At 37.8% G+C, this 18,275-nt stretch overlaps 1 protein-coding gene across 1 annotated transcript in view; it reads right to left on the bottom strand.

The window, feature by feature from the left end:
* Positions 1-4,261: 4,261 nt before the first annotated feature.
* IL23R (interleukin 23 receptor) overlaps positions 4,262-18,275 on the bottom strand; it is a 90,797-nt gene continuing 76,783 nt past the window's right edge. Inside the window, exons 10-11 of the mRNA XM_078332205.1 lie at positions 10,001-10,091; positions 4,262-7,256 (exon numbers count right to left, since the gene is read on the bottom strand). Of these exons, the coding sequence (XP_078188331.1) occupies positions 6,603-7,256; positions 10,001-10,091 (745 nt within the window). The 3' untranslated portion in view covers positions 4,262-6,602. The remainder of the gene's footprint in view (positions 7,257-10,000; positions 10,092-18,275) is intronic.

The following is an 18,275-nucleotide window of genomic DNA, read 5'->3' as shown; positions in this document are numbered from 1 at the left end:
CTAAGACTATAAGCAACAACTCAGTAGAAAACTGACCAAAGAATAGAACAAAGGTGAACCAAAAAATAAGAAATACAAAAGAGCAATAAACAAATCAAATATTCAACCTCATGAAAAAAATGCAAACAAGGTATCCATCAGGTTGGCAAACATTTTACATACTGATAATATTGGCAAAGTCTTTTTAGAGAAATAATTGGTAATATTTACCAAAATCTAATTTTTTTTTTTTTCGAGACAGGGTCTTGGTATGTTGCCCAACCTGGTCTTGGACTCCTGGGCTCAAGCAATCCTCCCACTTCAGCCTCCCATGTAGCTGGGATCACGGGAGCACACCACCACACCTGGCTGCAAAATATAAATGACTTTATTTCTCTTGACCCAGCAATTCCACATTTAGATATCTGTCCCCCACAACCCAGCACACAAAATTCTTATACGTGTATAAACATATGTGCAAGAGGAATTATTAAAGGAATAGTTGTACTAGTGAAACACTGGAAATAACCTAAATGTACATTAATAAATTAGGTAAATACATTGTCTAATTTATTCTATAATTAGGCAATTGTTTAAAATAATAAGGTAAAGCTACATATAATGACATGTGAAGATTTCTGAGACATATTGTTTGTGAAAAATAGTATGTCAAAGGACAATATCATCTTTTCATTACCTTTGACAATGAGGTAGGGAGTGGGAAAAAGGGGGGTGAATAGGAACTGTCACTTTTCCCTCCATTTACACTGGTATTACTTTGATTTTTTTAAAATGTGTTTTCATGAATTACTGTGCAGTTTAGAAATAAAAATGCTTTCCCTTTATTTTACTATTGTATTCTCTCTCTCTTACTCTCCTCTAATACAATTCTCAGGCAGGATGTGAACAGAGAGAAAACAGTAACGTTTATTGACTTCCGTATCTCACACTTGGGTTTCAGTGTTTGACTATTTATAATTTCCTTCCTGTGCTCTGACAGTCTCTAATTTTAGGTATGCCTGTATGGTTAGAAAAAGCATTTTGTTTTGCTTCAATTTTTAAAGCAACAATCTCAAAAAAGAGCTATGATTCTGTAACACTGTTGTTTAGGGTTTTTTTCCCCCTCTCATAAAAATAGCCTAGAATGCTTTTACTACCCCAGACAAAAATGGGCCACTTAAGAATAAGTTCTTAGTTTGTTGCTAAATGCTAATTATGAGAACTAGATAATAACTTATATTCCTCAATATAAGCATAATGGAAATTCATCTTTAGGAAATTGATGGGAATTCAGTATATAAAAGATGCAGTGTGGTTATCTTAAGTTGAAAAGTGAAATTAGCAAAATGGCTAAGAAAGCCCTAACGTAAAACATTAATTAGGTTTTAATGATGTAGTCTTAGCAGTGGGAAAGACACATCATAACATTCTATCAAACTTTTGTTAGAGTTCCCTGTAATTTTGCCTTAACTATAGCATCTGAGAAAGTTCTGTACGATTCATGAATTAGATTCCAATTATTTTATATTGTTTTCATTCTTTTACCCAAGAGAGATTCATAATCACTTCATTTTAAACCAATAGTGTCTGCCAAATGGGTAACATTTCCCATTAAAGCATCGTCTCCTATAATTGGTATAATTACTTCATAAAGAGATAAACCACAGCATAATTCCACAGTCTTTGGGTTTATAAAATCTAATTATGTTCACAACACAATATTTTATTCTTAGTGATCTTAAAAAGAACATAAACTTGAACAAAGTCCAGACGTTTATGGTAAAGTAATTGGGAGAAGCAAGTTAATTATTGCCTGTAGTACTGCCTCTATTAGCAGCCTCTGACAGAAAGCCCTTTTTGCAGTCATGAATCTGAGTATAGTTTGAGGCAGGTTTGGTTCTGGTCCCCTGAGCTGTGTTGACAGCCTGTGCTGGAGTGCAGAGTGAGGTTCAGTCCTCGAGTACAGGCTTCTCAAGGTTTGTCCAGGACCCCAGTCTCCCAAGTACAGAAGAGTGGAACCCCCAGCCTCATCTTTACAATGTTGCTTCAGAGGCACGTGTGGAGAAGAGAGAGGGAGAGGCAGAGGGCACAGATATGACCTCCAGCGTCTGTTTCAACAGATTTGCTTTCATCCATGTTACATTTGAGGATTCTGCAACAGATTGCATTTTCTTTCTTTTCTTTTTTTTGAGACAAGTCTCACTCTGTCACCCAGGCTGGAGTGCAGTGGCAGGATCTTGGCTCACTGCAACCTCTGCCTCCTGGGTTCAAGCAATTCTCCTGCCTCAGCCTCCTGAGTATCTTGGATTATGGGCAGGAACTGCCATGTCCAGCTAATTTTTGTATATTTAGTAGAGATTGGGTTTCATCATGTTGGCCAGGCTGGTCTCAAACTCCTGACCTCAAATGATCTGCCCGCCTCAGCCTTCCAAAGTGCTGGGATTACAGGCATGAGCTACTGTGCCTAGTCAACAGATTGCATTTGGAGAAAGGGAATCAACTGCCAAAATTTATTTTTAAAAACCTTTGCTCAATGCCATAGTCATGTGCTGTCTCTATGTCAAAGGGAGAATGACTAAAAATATAGGAATTAGCCACTCAAGGGAACGTACCAGAAGGCCAAACAGCAATCCACATTACCTGAGAACCACGTCTTAAAAACTCATAAGCCTCTCTTCAATACTATTCATAACTAAAAAGAAATCCTAATTTTAGGCTGGATGCAATGGTTCATGCCTGTAATTCTCAGTACTTTGAGTCGTCAAGGCAGGAGGATTGCTTAAGCCCAGGAGTTTGAGACCAGGTCTGAGAAAAATGGTAAGACTGTTTCCACAGAAAATTTTAAAATATAGCTGGGTATGATGGTATGCACTTGCTACTCAGGAGGCTGGGTTAGGAGAATCGCTTGGGCTTGGGAGGTTGAGGCTGCAGTGAGCCACAATTGTGCCACTACACTCCAGCCTGAGTGACAGAGCAATATTTTTTTTCTTAAGAAATTCCATTTGAACACACACACACCTGCACAGGTGCCAAGCAAACACCACAAAACTGTACTTCACTTGCACCTCCTCCTGTGGTTTTATGTAAGGAAAGAGAGGTAGCGGGAAAGATACTAGAACAGGAGGAAACAATATTCCTTCATCAGCATTAGTGTCTTCCAGAACTATGGCACTCCATTCTGCTCCAGCATTCCTAAGGATTAACTTGCCTTTCTTTCTTTGTATTTCTATTACTTTCCTCCCTCTGATTCGCACCTTGAGAGGCTTTTTCTCTCTTCTTCCCTCCCCTTTACCCATACCAAGAAGCAGGACATGACCCTTCAGGAATCAGCAACTTAAAAGATTGTGAGACGCAGAGAAAGAAAGTTAATAATAGGCCCAAGAGCTAGACAGAAAGATGAACATCAGTATCACTTCCTGGGAGTGATCTTTCCTGACCAACCGGTGTCAAGTGGCCAGTGAGTTGCTCTCTACCACATTATCACATTTTACCTCTCTATATAGCACTTACTATCTGACATTTTCCTGAAGTTTTTTCTGCCTCTCTCCACCCACTACCTCTGGCCTCTTCCCTACTAAAATGTAAGCTCCTTGGGGGCAATGACTTGTCCTAATTTACTGTCTGTCCCTTTTCCCTAGACTATAAGCCCCAAGGCTGCAGGGATTGACTGGTTTTGTTACATCCATATCCTTCAAAGTGCCTTGCACAAATAATATTAAGGGCATTCAATAGTTCAATGAATACTTCTTGAATAAAAGAATTGTAGAAAGAAACCCTTTCTCCCTCTGCAAAGGTTGCACTGTGATAAAGCAGCTTAAAATTTTCCCGAGTTGGGACAAAGGCAGGGTACATTGCTCTCATTGCAGGTATAGTCTCAATTTCTAGTCCATTGGGACTTACAAGAGCTAATGGCAAAGACAACATCAGAAGTGTCTCCTCTATGCTGAACAGTGATGTGGGTTAAGTCACCACTGAATGAGAAAGCACATCCTTTCCACTCCAGGGGGCGAGAAGGAGGCACTGGCTGTAATGGAAGCATTTGTAGAAGATCAAATAATGCTGTAATCCTTTAAGCTTGATAAAAGCTTTTTTCATGTATGATAGATGACAGTTATGGTGAAATGTGCTATAAAAATATTCTTCATATGTTACCAGATGTCTTCATCAGGTCGGCAAACATCAAAGATTTAGTCTTTTGTTACTTTGATCTCCAAAGCTACCTGCTTCTTTGCTTCTTTATGATTCTCGTTTTGCAGAAGAATCAAGCAAAGGCATACGACAATTTACAAGTCAAGATATTTAAGATTAGCATTTAATTAGTGATTTAAAATATATTGCTTTTAGAATATGCAAAGTATAACAAATATATACATATTTTAAGATAAACAGAATAGAGTTTCATATCAGTTTCATAATAGATATTTATATATTAACACTATGAATATCCTTTTAGAGCAAAATGGCCTTGTAAATGATAAGTAAAATAAAGAGGATTGTCAGTGCAAAAAAAGACAAATTTTGATGAATTACTTATACACCGGACATTAGTCTTGAGTGACCATATGATTTATTATCCAAATAATGGATGCTTCTGAGAGTGAATGAGGGTGGTTACTGGCCATAATTAACACTGGGACAATGGACAAAACCAGGGCAAACTGCGATACACAGTCAACCTCATTTTAGGGATACTTAATGACCATACAACTGCTTTCAGATTTTTGTAAAAAACAAACAAACAAACAAAAATAGCCTCATTTGCTAAAGACATAGTAAGCAACGAGTCTTTTTTAAATTAACTGCTTGATTTTTCATAAAATTAAATGATTAAATATGAATGTGAATTGACAACTGCTAGAGGAGAAAAAGAAATTCAGTGGGTAATCTACCTATTTTAATCAATGTATGAGTTTGTATTTATTTTTTAGAGACGGGGTCTCGCTTACCCGCTCGGGCACACCATCATTGATCACAGTGCACTGCAGTGTCACTCTTGGGCTCGTGTTCCTTCTGCCTCAGCCTCCTGAGTAGCTAGGACTACAGGCATCAATTTACATGCCCTGCTCTACCCTATTTTAAATTGTTCCAATTATTCAAAAAAGTTATCCTTGCCCATAAATGTTAATCACAATAGGAAAATCTGCTCGGTAACATGTCTCAGCTTAAAATACACATTTAATCACCTTTCCATATTGACCTCAAGATAGATCTCATCTCCCACCCCAGTTCTTATAGACTGTGGCCATAAGGAGCACTGAAGCATGGTACAGCCCAGCAGAAAGGACTATTCTGACTGGCCAGTGATATCTGCAGGAGACATGGAATATAAGACAATGGTAGCAAGTATTTGCCATCAAAACAGGTACTGAACAAATACCTGTTTTAACAACAATTTTCTAACATATATCTAGTATGTAACAAAAAAATTACATCTTGGTGATCCTGCATCTGTTACCTCTCATAGGTTCTACCATAGTGTAAATAATATCCCAACTATGCCACAGGAAAACAAGGCCATCACCCTTAACAAATCATACTAAGATCAAATCCCTAATCCCTGAATGGAAAGTAGGGGGAAAAAATAATACAGCAAATGGCTAATTAACTTCTCTTCTGTTTCTATTCTTCATTTATTTTGTCATTTGGGGCTATATTTTTTATCTACTCAAGAGAATTTTAAGTGATAAAATGAAAATTAAACTTGCCTCTCCCTTTGCAAGCAAAAATTTTTTTTTTTTTTAATTTTAGATGGAGTTTTGCTCTTGTTGACCAGGCTGGACTGCAATAGAGCAATCTTAGCTCACCGCAACCTCCGCCTTTCTGGTTCAAGCGATTCTCCTGCCTCAGCCTCCCAAGTAGCTGGGATTACAAATGCCCCGCCACCATGCCCCCACTAGTTTTTGTATTTTTGGTAGAGCTAAGGTTTCAGCACGTTGTTCAGGCTGGTATTGAATTCCTGAAATCAGGTGATCCACCCATCTCAGTCTCCCAAAATGCTGGGATTAAAGGCATGAGCCACCATGCCCAGCCTAATTCTATTTTAAAGGACAATTTTCAGGATGTGTTTTACTACCAGATATTTTGCATGGTTTATCCTTTCTTTGTACAATGGAGAGCTGTTTTGCATCTTTCAGTGAGGGGAAATAAAGAGGAAATAGGTGATGCTTCATAAAAAATAAAGGAGGTATCCAAATAATGCCGTTTTTGTGCCTGTGTGACCATGAAGCATGTTCCACCTTCGGATCTTAATTCTCTAATTTTAAGAAATGAGGCAGTTGATTTTCAGTAGCTTTGAAATAGGAAAAGAAAAAAAGAAAGAAAAGAAATGAGGCAGAAGAATGGCTAAAATTAAAAGGCTCCTGGAATTTTCATGTTGATGGTAGGAGCACAGAATGTCACTATTCTGGAAACGAGATTGGTAGAACTGAAACATATGCTTATCATAGGCCCAGCAACCCCTCACCTAGGTATTCATCCAAGGGAAATGAAAACATGTGTCCACATGAAGATTTGTATGTACATAAATTTTTTCAAGAACAGGCAGAATTCCATTTCTACTGCAGGAAAAACTCAAAGTTCAGATTTCAAAGCAGCTTTGTCATATTGACGTTGACCTTACAGCTCTACTTTTCCAAGAGTGAAATCCGACTGAAGTGGCTTTCCAAAATATTTTGTGGAAAATAAGAATTAGTAGATGGCAACTCCTCATTCAGGATCCCCAAGCAGGAGACAAATTCATCAGGAAGCAGGGTCTGTTCTGGAATAGTTTCATTGGGTGAATTGTTTTCCAAAAGCGTGGTGGGTTCCTCCTCTATTGAGTTTTGTATGTCAGGAGGACTGCATTCTCCTTGATTTAATATGAGGCTTAATTCTTCAAGAAATAGTGTGTTACTCAGTGAATTCACGCTTGAGACAGAAAAAGCAAAATTAGGATGCTTTTTTAACCTGGGATTATTTCCTAAGTCTAAGGAATCAAATGGTGGTTTAAGTGTTAAGGAAGTGATTTCGTCATTTTTGCTGAGATGGTTTCCTCCAGGCAGAAAGTTTGAAATTTGGGGTTTATATCCAGTGTTGAGATCAGGAATATACACAACCGTAGTATTGTCGAATGGCGAGTTTTGAAGGTAGTCTCTTGTCTCCAGGGGTGCTGTATTCTTTTCCTTCTTGTGGTCTGTAGGCCTGTGTTGTGGGATAAAGATTTCGCTTATCTCTGTAATCATGGGATCAACATATAGGACCTGTTCACTGGAATTATCATTCATGAGTTCACTTTTTTCCTAGGAAAGAAAGACATTGTTTTATTTTACAAAAGACATTTAAAAGAACCAACTAGATCATTGAATGAGGACTGGAATTTTGTTTTCTTTCCACTTTCCTTTCTCCCTCCCTTTTCTCATACTGTTTATTTTCCCACATGATTTCCTCCTTTTGTCTTCTGTTATCCTGCTTGCTTCCAAATCTTTATTAAATTCTGCATGAGGAGACTGAAGAAAAGGAATAATAAAAATAATCCACTTCTTAAGCACACTTCTCGGTTTAAAAGTTTGAAAGAGAAAAGTTGAGTCTTATATATTAGCTTGTTACTTAATTTTAGAGCCTTTTAAAGTTGGTCTTCTGAGGTGGGAGAATTGCTTGAACCTGGGAGATGGAGGCTGCAATGAGCTGAGATCGCGCCACTGCACTCCAGCCTGGTCCACCTCACCTGCCCCATGACTGTCTTTCTCAATCCTCTCATATTGCTATTCTCAAATTGCTTTTCTCAAAATGACACTGTCTTAAAAAAAAAAAAAAGGTTGATCTTAGAAACATGTTATAATATTTCTTAATATTAAAAGAATATTATTTCTTATTACAAGAAAATACTTTGTTGCTTAAATTAAAAACAGGTTGGGGAGAATCCTATTTTTCTTATATACTGAGAATGAGCGTGTGACAAATTCTTGCTGCTGAGGTTCTAAAGGTGTATAGCGGCTGGGAACAGTGGCTCAGGTCTGCAATACCAGCATTTTTAGATCAAGGCAGGCAGATCACTTGAGACCAGGAGTTCAAGACCAGCCTGGCCAACATGATGAAACCCCTTCTCTACTAAAAATACAAAAATTAGCCAGGTGTGGTAGCGCAAGCCTGGAGTCCCCCAGCTACTCAGGAGGCTGAGGCAGGAGAATTGCTTGATTCTGGGAGGCAGAGGTTATGTAAGCAGAGATCGCACCACTGCGATCTCCAGCCTGGTTGACAAAGCAACACTCTGTCTCAAAACAAAAAACAAACAAACAAATAAATAAAGGTGTATAGCTACTCACAATTCAGACATGTCTGTGATGATCAAGAGGGCGTGTGAAGGTTTTAGCCTGATGAATTTTCTGGGCAATAAATGGACTTGAGGCCTTCCAGCAGATGGCTGACCTTCCTGGCCAAACTGTCACCCAACACAATTATAAAACTATAGCCCCCAGTTATGGACTGAATGTTTATGTGCCCTCTCCTCAGCCACACTCATGGTGAAGCCAATGTGATGATATTTGAAAGTTGAGCCTTTGGATGGTAATTAGGTCACCAGGGTGGAGCTCTCATGAATGGGATTTGTGAAGAAGAGACAGGAGAGAGATGATCTCTCTGCCATGTGTGAAGGCAGCTGTCCACAAGATAGCCCTCACTAGCAAGTGAATTGACTGGCTCCTTGATCATGGACTTCCCAGCCTCCAGCACTGTGACAAATACATGCTTATTGTTTAAGCCACCCAAGCAGACTAAGACACCATTCCTTAGTCTCTTAGGCAGAAAAGAACACCTAATCTGAGGGAAACCCTAAGGTCTGCCTCTAATTCCAGGAGCCCAGAATAGGAAGGGAATTTAGCAAAGAGGGTAATCTTGAATAACGAGACATGAAGTGCCATTCTAATTTTCTTCAGGCCCAGCCTTCTTAGGGAGTTTGCCAGGTTTTGGTAAGAATAGTACATTGGGTGTTGCTTCATCAAAAAGCTTGATGTGAGAAGTGGCTGGAGTAATGCTGGAATGGTGAGTGGATCAGATCACAGAAGTCTTACGTTACAGAACTCAGACTCCATTCTGTTGGCCAGTTGTTTCTGAACTTTTAAAAAGTATTTTATTTTTATCCTAAAACCCTTTGTTGAAATGACATGAGGTTGGGGAGTTAGCTAATAGGCTCACCAGAGCTTAAAACAGAGCTACTTCTGTTTGTTTTACAAACACTTCGTCTCCTTACCCAACATGCTACTCTAACCCCCAGGTGTCCTCCTGACTTTGAATTCCCTGTTTCTCCTGAGCAGCTTCTCGTCTTTCAGTGTTTCTTCTCTGCTCCCATCACGTTTGGGCTCGTTTCTATCACTGCACTTACATCACTACATTACGAGGCTTGGATGATGTGTTTGTCCCTTGGACTGTGTTTTGAGCCCCTTGGCGGGGGTGGGGATTATCAGGAACACACACAGCTGTTCCTTTCCTCCTTTACAGACAGTGAAGTCCCTGAATCCTTAGGGTTTTCCTGGTGTGTGGCCTTCTCTTTGCCAGAATGGACACCTAGCCCACCCCTGTGACTATTGCTCCCAGTTCTCTCACACTGCTTTTCTGAAATTCCATTGGGTCTAAGAGTAAAACAATGGTTTTACTCCACCTGGTTCTCCATCTCATGTGAAACAGAAGCCCTTTGAGTCTTCAAGGCTTACTTCATTCAGCTTTTCTTCCCTACTCCCTCTTTTCCTGAAGACATCTACCAATTGCATGGTCACCAGGTGACTTGTGCACCAGGCCCACGATCTTCCACTTCACTTGTCCCTTTTTGAACAGCTTTGTTTCTTTATTTCTTCTCTGTTTTCTTTCCCCAACTCTATCTCATCTCTTTTAAGTAGGGTTTGAAATATGTATAGTTTTGTTTTTACTTATGTGTATATGCTTATGTTCATATGTACACACATTTATTTATCTGAATGGAAATTCTACTCTCATTACACAGCGTTCTTGGTCTCAGTGGCCACCCAGTTTTTGTGGGATGATGTTAGGTTACCTGCAGCATTTTCACAACATTGCTGTTTTTCATATTAGGAATATCTTCATAAAGCCACTTTGGTATTAAAAATAAGATTCTTCTTTTAATTCTAAAAAACAAAATTGACACATTAGAAGAAGCAGGCAATAGAATAATTCTAATTACAGAATAACATACACATTTTATTCTAGTTGACTTCATGTATATTAAAAAATCAAATTTTCTAGGTCGGGCACAGTGGCTCACACCTATAATCCCAGCACTTTGGGAGGCCAAGGTGGGAGGACCACTTGAGTTCAGGAGTTTCAGACTAGCCTTGGTAACTTAGCAAGACCTCGTCTCAAGAGAATATTAAAAAATTAGCTGGGTGTGGTGGTGCATGCCTGTTGTCCCAGCTACTTGGGAGGCTGAGGTGGAAAGATCACTTGAGCCTGAAAGATCCAGGCTGCAGTGAGCTGTGATGATGCCACTCTACTCACTCTGGGTGACAGAGTGAGATCCTGACTTAAAAAAAAAAACTGATTAAAAAAAAAACAACTTTCTGAGGCAGAAGCTAAAGTTTTCATTGCTTATTTAATGAAAATTAAGTGGGAAATTGTGTCATTATCTTTTCAGATTTTCCTCTCATCTCTATTGCTCTGCTTCTTTTTTTAATGAGCAGAAACATTTCAAAACACTCACACTAGATTCAAGATAAGTAGGAGAAGCACCCTGGCAGTGAAACTGTGTACATATTAAATGGAGCAAACTATTATAACCAGAAGATATCCATGTGGGAAAGTTTGAAAAATTTAAGGGATATTTTGTAGAACTTTCCAAGGTGACCATAATTACTGGATATTTAAAAAGAGAATGTTACATAATAGAGCCCTAAAATTAAAACTCTTCTAATTCTAGATTTTGTAATTATTTCAAACAGGGTTTAATGATGGTGGCAGCTCCAAACTTTCTTCACATGAATGGAGGAGGCGGCTGAGGAATGTGTTTTGCAGTTGTGTGGCATAGTGAGAAGTGGTTTCTACCGAGACAGCGTGTTTATTAAGAATCAGTGGGGCGGGGTTTTGGAAGGAAAAGGGAGAAGCCATAAACATCCCACTTCTTCCCCCAAGCTATCTGTTAGCACTGCCATTGTGTTTAACAGCACTCTCTGCATTGAGGGTACAAATTGGGTTAGGAGAAAAGGTTGTACTAAGAACTCAGAAGAGACTAAATTGATCTCAGACACCTTTTTACCTATTAACAATGGACCTGTTAGCAACAGACCAGACTTATTTGTTTAAACAGGTTCTCTCAGGACCTGTACTAAATAACAACCAAAATGGCCGAGTGAACTTCGCTAGCTCAATTTGACCTTGGACTTTAGGGTAAAAATTATGTCTTTACTCATTTTTATACAATGCTTTATGATTCCATTTTTTGTTTTGTTTTGTTTACTAATTCACACTCTCTTTCTGTATTTAAAATTAGACCAAATTAGTAAGTTCATGCTATTCGAGTAAAGTTTTTATACAGCACACAGATACAGTGAGAATATGTGTGTGTGTGTGTGCGCGCGCGCACACGCGCACGTGTGCGTGCACATGTATGTATTTATCCACTCTTGGTTTTATTGTATTTAAAATGTTTTGGGCTGGGCACATTGGCTCACACCTGTAATCCCAACATTTTGGGAGGCCGAGGCAAGCAGATCACTTGAGGCCAGGAGTTCAAGACGAGCCTGGCCAACATGGTGAAATTCCATCTTTGCTAAAAAATACAAAAATTAGTTGGGTGTGGTGGTGTGCACCTGTATTCCCAGCTACTGGGCAGGCTCAGACACAAGAATCACTTGAACCCAGGACGTGGAGGTTACAGTGAGCCAAGATTGCACCACTGCATTTAAGCATGGAGGATACAGTGAGACTCTGTGTCAGAATAACAATAATAAAAATAAATAAATAAAATGTTTTGCCTTCTGTTGCTCACTTCTGTTTCTGAACTAAGGCTTTTATAGATGATGAACAGTTGTATTAAATAAAAGTATCTGTTCAAATGTAAAATAAATGTATTGGAATTATCTCTTGTTTTATCTTGTTTGAAAAGAGTACTTATTTAAATAATTTAATGAGAAAAGAATTGCCCTATTTCCCCCTTTGTTGTTACAACCTGAAAATTAGTTTTTAGGTTATTCTTAGTTACAAACCTAGTGCTATTTAAACTTTAAGACATGTTCAGATAAGATAAATATTGATTTTTTATGCAGTATTAATATGAACATTAAGATATTTAAAGGGACTTTATAATCAAGTATATTTTAAAACAGCCTAAAATAAAATTCCATATTAGTTTGCCCTTCTCACAAGGATATTAGAGATGTGTTTATTAATGTGTAATTTAAATTTTGAAACATTAAGTTCTGAGGGAAATACCTATTAGATAAGAAATCATTGATAGACTTTATTTAGAATAGCTCATTTAAAATCTTTCTACTGCATTTGATTATAAATTTAAAAGAAAGAAAGATTATTTAATGAAGCAAATGATGGCAAAAAGGAGAAACTCAGTGCCAATTCAGCAAAGAACATTTGAGTCAAAATTTGTGAGCAATTGGACATACTGGTGAACTGCCACACCAAACAACTGTAGTCTATCAGCAGCTTATAAACACTCAATGCATCAGTAAAATTTAGAAAACCAAGGGTCTTGCTTTTCTCAAAACCTCGTTTTAAATAACTAAGTGTAGATCTTTTCTGATACCATCATGGGAGGGGAAAAAACTGAAGGGGGCCAAGAGTAAGGGGTTGGGGCTGAAGGCTAAAACAGCAACACAATTGGAAACAAACTGATAAGTTTAAAAGTTGCCACACTTCTCTTCAAGCTGATTCAAGCTGATTTGTTTGAGTGGGATTTAAGGGTTAAAGCAAACTAAATATGGCCTGAGAAGGACTTCATACTTCTATATTTGAGTCCTTGTGGATGAACTGTAACCTAGCTAAACAGGCAGACAAGAGTGAAAACCTGACTTAGCAGTATGTGCCTGTAACAATAACTGAGTCTTGGCCAATCCCAGAGGCCATACTTCAACCACTCATAGACTGGTAAGTGTTCAAACTGTTCAAATAAGGCAAACGCCACCCTGTAACAAGCAACGTACCTGTTGGACCCATTTGTGTCCTTTGATCTCTCAAAGTGGCTGGGATTATGGTAAGTTATCTCTCAGATTTCAGAGCTCCATGGATTTGTGTTTTTTCTGTTTTTGTTTTTTTTTTGAGACGGAGTTTCTGCTCTTGTTACCAGGCTGGAGTGCAATGGCGCAATCTCAGCTCACAGCAACCTCTGCCTCCTAGGTTCAGGCAATTCTCCTGCCTCAGCCTCCTGAGTAGCTGGGATTACAGGCATGCACCACCATGCCCAGCTAATTTTTTGTATTTTTAGTAGAGACGGGGTTTCACCATGTTGACCAGGATGGTCTCGAACTCTTGACCCCGTGATCCACCCGCTTCGGCCTCCCAAAGTGCTGGGATTACAGACTTGAGCCACTGCGCCCGGCAGATTTGTGTTTTGAACTCTCCAAGTTTTTTTGAGCAAATTTCTGTTCCAAACAGGGTTTGGAAGTCACGACAGAAACTGGACAGGGTCCAGGATGGGATATGATCAATAATTAACTGCCCTGGATCCAGTTAGAGGCCTCTTACATTTGACTAGGTCAGAAAGAAACTGGTAGTAAATGGTAGTACTGCAAGGGTTGTAAAATTTGGCATTTAGAAATTCACAGGGACTTTTGTTTTCTACCCCTTTGTTTCATTTTTCTTGCACACTTAGGTAGGAAAAATCACTGGCTAAGTTCATCAAGGAAACCTGAAAGCGAAGTCAATATTTTAGGTAAAAATGAGATTCTGATTTTCTGCAAAGCAGAATTCCTTTCAGTTTCTGTATTAGGCTTGGAAGACATCAAAGTCTTACAGAAACAGCAAAATCTTACTAAAGATAACTTACAGTTTAATGTTCCAAATGAACAACAACACACTGAAGTGCATTAAAAAAAATTGGATGAGGTCTCCATCTTGTTTTACATCCTTGGGAGCTTGACTTTAGTGGTACTTTCTCTTGATTTCTGCCCTCCGGGGAACAGAAATTTTAGGGTTCATGTCACAATTAGCTCTAAAAATTATCTTGAGTAAACTAGTTAAAAGCTGTTGCAAGCTCAAACTTAACTACTCTAGAGTCCTTCTGGGAAGCACAATGGAGACTGCCCAGTACTGCAGCTCAGTAGCTAAAGTTTTGTACTTTCACAGTGGTGGCCTGGGATTGATTCCTGGGTTAAGGAATGAGTCCTTTCTGGTTTGATAGCTGTATAAATTTTACCTGAGTCCTTTCTGGTTTGATAGCTGTATAAATTTTACCATTTGTCAATTCTCTTCCCTTCCATGAATTGTCTTGAATTTTTCTTTCTCTGAGTACCTGGGAGGTAAAGTTCAAAAGCCAGAAATATTGGCCACTTGGCATGGCTAAAGTTGGGTAACAAGAGATTTAAAAGGATTTTAAACAGCACTATAGTTAAGAGTCAGCTTAATTAAAAGTGGATATCCAAGCTGTAGGTATCTTTAAAAGGCCTTTATGTCTTTTCTTTTTGTGGATCTTGTTTTACTGAAAGAGGTTTTTTCTTCTCAGTCGACTGAATTATTTTTCTCCATTTTGTCTTATCACTCTTAATGCACACATGAGAGGCCCTAATATAACTTCTAATAGCCTGGAACTCTGTGGGAAAAATTAAAAAGGCACCACTGTCTCTGTTTTGGAAAAAACCCCTCTGTTTTCCTAATAGAACCCCAAGAATTAAAAGCAGATAGATCTCTCCCAAAATCTGTTTTGCCTTCCATCTATTCCTGCTTATTAGGCCCTGGAAACTGCATGTTTTCCTAGATTCTTGATAAGGCCTGGGGACATGTGGAATTAGTCATGCTCTCCTAGCTATGCAATAAAAAAAAAAGGTTATAAAGAAAAGAGATTTCATATAAGAAAGGGTGTTGTCAGAAAATTCTTGTCCTAAAATAAAATAACTGGTTGTTTAAAAAGAGGGATGATTAGGACAAGTAAGAAAACCTATGCATGTCGTAGATGGTCTGTGTAAGTCACAAAAGGATTCATAAAAGAAAATTTATGCACCAAAAGTTAAAGTTGCTAAGAGTTACCATTATACCAAGTAATCAAGACTACTGAAAATACATTTACATGCAAGGTGTGTATGGAGAGTAAAATGCATTTTTAGTGAAAGGTTATAAGAAGGCACAGTAATGTACATTGTTGTCTAGGTTAGAGGGTTAAAGTATTGTTTTAAATTAGATTAAAATAAAGCTAAAGTTTTGAACACATTGTAGAAGGTTTGTAAAAAATCTTGTAAAAAGAAATTCTGTGCAGACATTGGCTAAAGATAAAGGGGTATTGTTAAGTTTTTCTGTAAGTTAAAATTGGAATAAAAGCACAACTAGTTTTTCTTAGAGCACTGATCTGCTTTTTAACAAAAATTTGTAAAGGGTTATAAAATATGTATAAGAATCTCATCTCATGGTCAAACTGGTTAAGCATAATATCAAGCATTTTACTTTTAACATATTTGATAGGCTTCCCAATATGAAATTTCAGCTCCAAAATTTTCTTTCTAACCCCTAACTTGCGAATGCTACAGAGGGTCCTTGGAGCATCCAAAAGAGAGGTAAACTGGATTATCTGACATGTTTAGTTACATGTGATTTTCAAAATAAAAATAATGTTTAATCTTCTTCTGGTTATATTTTAATGAATATTAATATATGTTCCAAAATTGTATATGATTTCTAAAATTCTAATGCCTGAGTATATGATTTCATTCATAATCAAGATTATTATGTTAAGTTATCATAGACTACAGAGATAACCAAATTTCCTTGTTAATTGTGTTTTTAACTATCACTGTTTAAAGTTAATACATTAAGTTAACTTAATGCTAATGCAATTTCCAAAAACTTCACAGACAAACAAAATCCTAGAATATGTTATCTTTAAGAAAGTTCAGGAAAGGATAAAAAGGACCCTAAAAAGGACTCTTGAATACAGGTTTCTAATAATTTTAAATTCAGATTATTTAGACTGGGTAGAAATCCCTAAAATTTTAATAAAAAAGACTGACTGGTTTATAAAACTAACCCAAGTAGAACAAAAATTAATTAAATACCAAGAAAAGACTACCAGATTTTCATGCTAAATCAGCCAATACTAAAAATTGTTTATATATACAATTTGAATGACCTCCATGGTCTAAGTCAAATTACCTATGATAATCCATCAGTTATCAGTGCTATGCACCTGCATGGAGAAACAACTGGTATTCAGGAGGACATAAGTCCATTGTTAAGCATGGTCTCATAGAGAACCAGGACAGCCATCTTGTTTTTCCAGAGTCTTTAAAGCTTTTATTATTAAAAGTTCTGCATTCCATGACTCGTAATGGAAGATACAATTATCTAAATTAAATATGTTTGTGTGGTGACTTATAAACTATGAAAATAGTTATAACCAGTGTTTGGTTTGTCAAACCCATATTCCTGGGAAAACCATCAAAGCTTCAGGTACATTCGGCTACCTGATGAGCCATTAAACATTTATAGGGGATTTCATTCAATTTTCATTTTCAATGCATGTTTTCTGCTTGCATGAAAGCTTTCCCATGCAAGAGGACTGATATTAGAATAGTAGGCTATTATGCCACAGTATATTTTTAACATGGTAAAAAAAAGCGTTTTCTGATTCACTGAGGACAATCAACCCCTTCACAATCTAGAACTCAAAGAATAGATCTTTTGAGAAAATTAGAGAAAGACTATCCTTGCCATTCACACTACAGCAAACTTTGGGACCTTGAACTTTGGATTTCATAGGTCCCACAACTTTTGTAATCTCACAACTGAGAAGGGTCCCTCTACACCCTTTGGAAGCCTTAAGGTAAAGCTAACTAGAACAGTTTCTCCCCAGAAGAAGATGGCATCCTTAATGTTAACAGCTTTTCCCGAAATCACAGATTAAGGCTTCTCTACTATCAAGACTTTTAATATTTTTTTTCTTGCTTATGCCTCTATGAACAATAAAAATGAAAAGGGGATCTGTTACGTGTGTATTATGGGGTGTAAGTTTATTTGTGAAGGATTTTGCAGACAGCCTTATACATGGATAATGTTATACTCTGATAAATAAAAGAGGAAGGCCTAATGCAGGTGAGAAATTTTAATGGTTCATGTGCTGCCTCATAATCAGTCAGAAACAGAACATTGATTCATTCCTCTTGACCCACAACATGGGTTAAAGAGAACATTGCCAGGAGGCCCTCACTCTTCTATAAGGGCATCATTTGTTAGGCCCTTTTTCCATGGTTTGAAGTAAAAGAGGCAATGATTAGAACTGTATCCCTTATGATAGGCTCCATAGCAGATTATAATGCAAAGGCTATAGTTACACAATAGACTTTAAATTATCTCATGAAACTTGTGCTAAATAATAGAATTGGTTAAACAGAAAAGTATCTATCTGTGCAGCTGGTGGCACTTATGGCCTATGGAGAAAACGTCAGGTATTATAGTGATTCAATTGTAGGGGATTAATGAAAAAACTACTTAGTTAAGTGAGTAGACTCTTAATCTAGCTCATTATTTGATCTATTTGATTTTAGATAGTTTGGTTTATGAAAGCCCTGGGTAAGGAACATACTCCAAACTCTTGGCATTACTCTCCTGATAGTCCTAATAGTAATCTCCCTGGTATGCTGTGTTCTCTCAAAGGATTTAAATGTTTGCAAGCAGTCATCTCCGGAATGTCAAATGGTCACTCTTCAACCGGAATAACAACAGCTGAAAGAAATGTGCGACCATCAAGACGCCATAACCTATGAATTACATGCTGAGACCAGAAACCTAAAATGATGGTAACTAAGAGTAGCACTGAGGCCCTAAGTTTTGGTCACACTCTCACCTAAGTGAGAACCTGACCAAAAAGGGGGATTTTTTTTTTTTAAACGAAATTATGGGAGGCCATTGTTTTGGACTGAGCTCATGCACTAGACCCCAGCAGACCAAACCAAACCAAAATGGAGTTGCTCATGCTAAATGTGACATAATCAAACTAAGACTTTGAGGAAACACATAGATCCTAGAGCACACCAGGTTTTGTTTTTCTCCTATCAACAGGATGTTCCAGTGTAAGGAGGTATCCTCTATTCCGTCCTTCTTCTCACCTTACAGAATTCACTGTTCTACTATTTCCCGATAGGTTTCAAGATCATATAAGT

This window comes from Callithrix jacchus, chromosome 7 (assembly GCF_049354715.1).
Source record: "Callithrix jacchus isolate 240 chromosome 7, calJac240_pri, whole genome shotgun sequence".
In the NCBI taxonomy this organism is placed as follows: Eukaryota; Metazoa; Chordata; class Mammalia; order Primates; family Cebidae; genus Callithrix; species Callithrix jacchus.
This window is presented reverse-complemented; position numbering and strand designations above follow the sequence as displayed.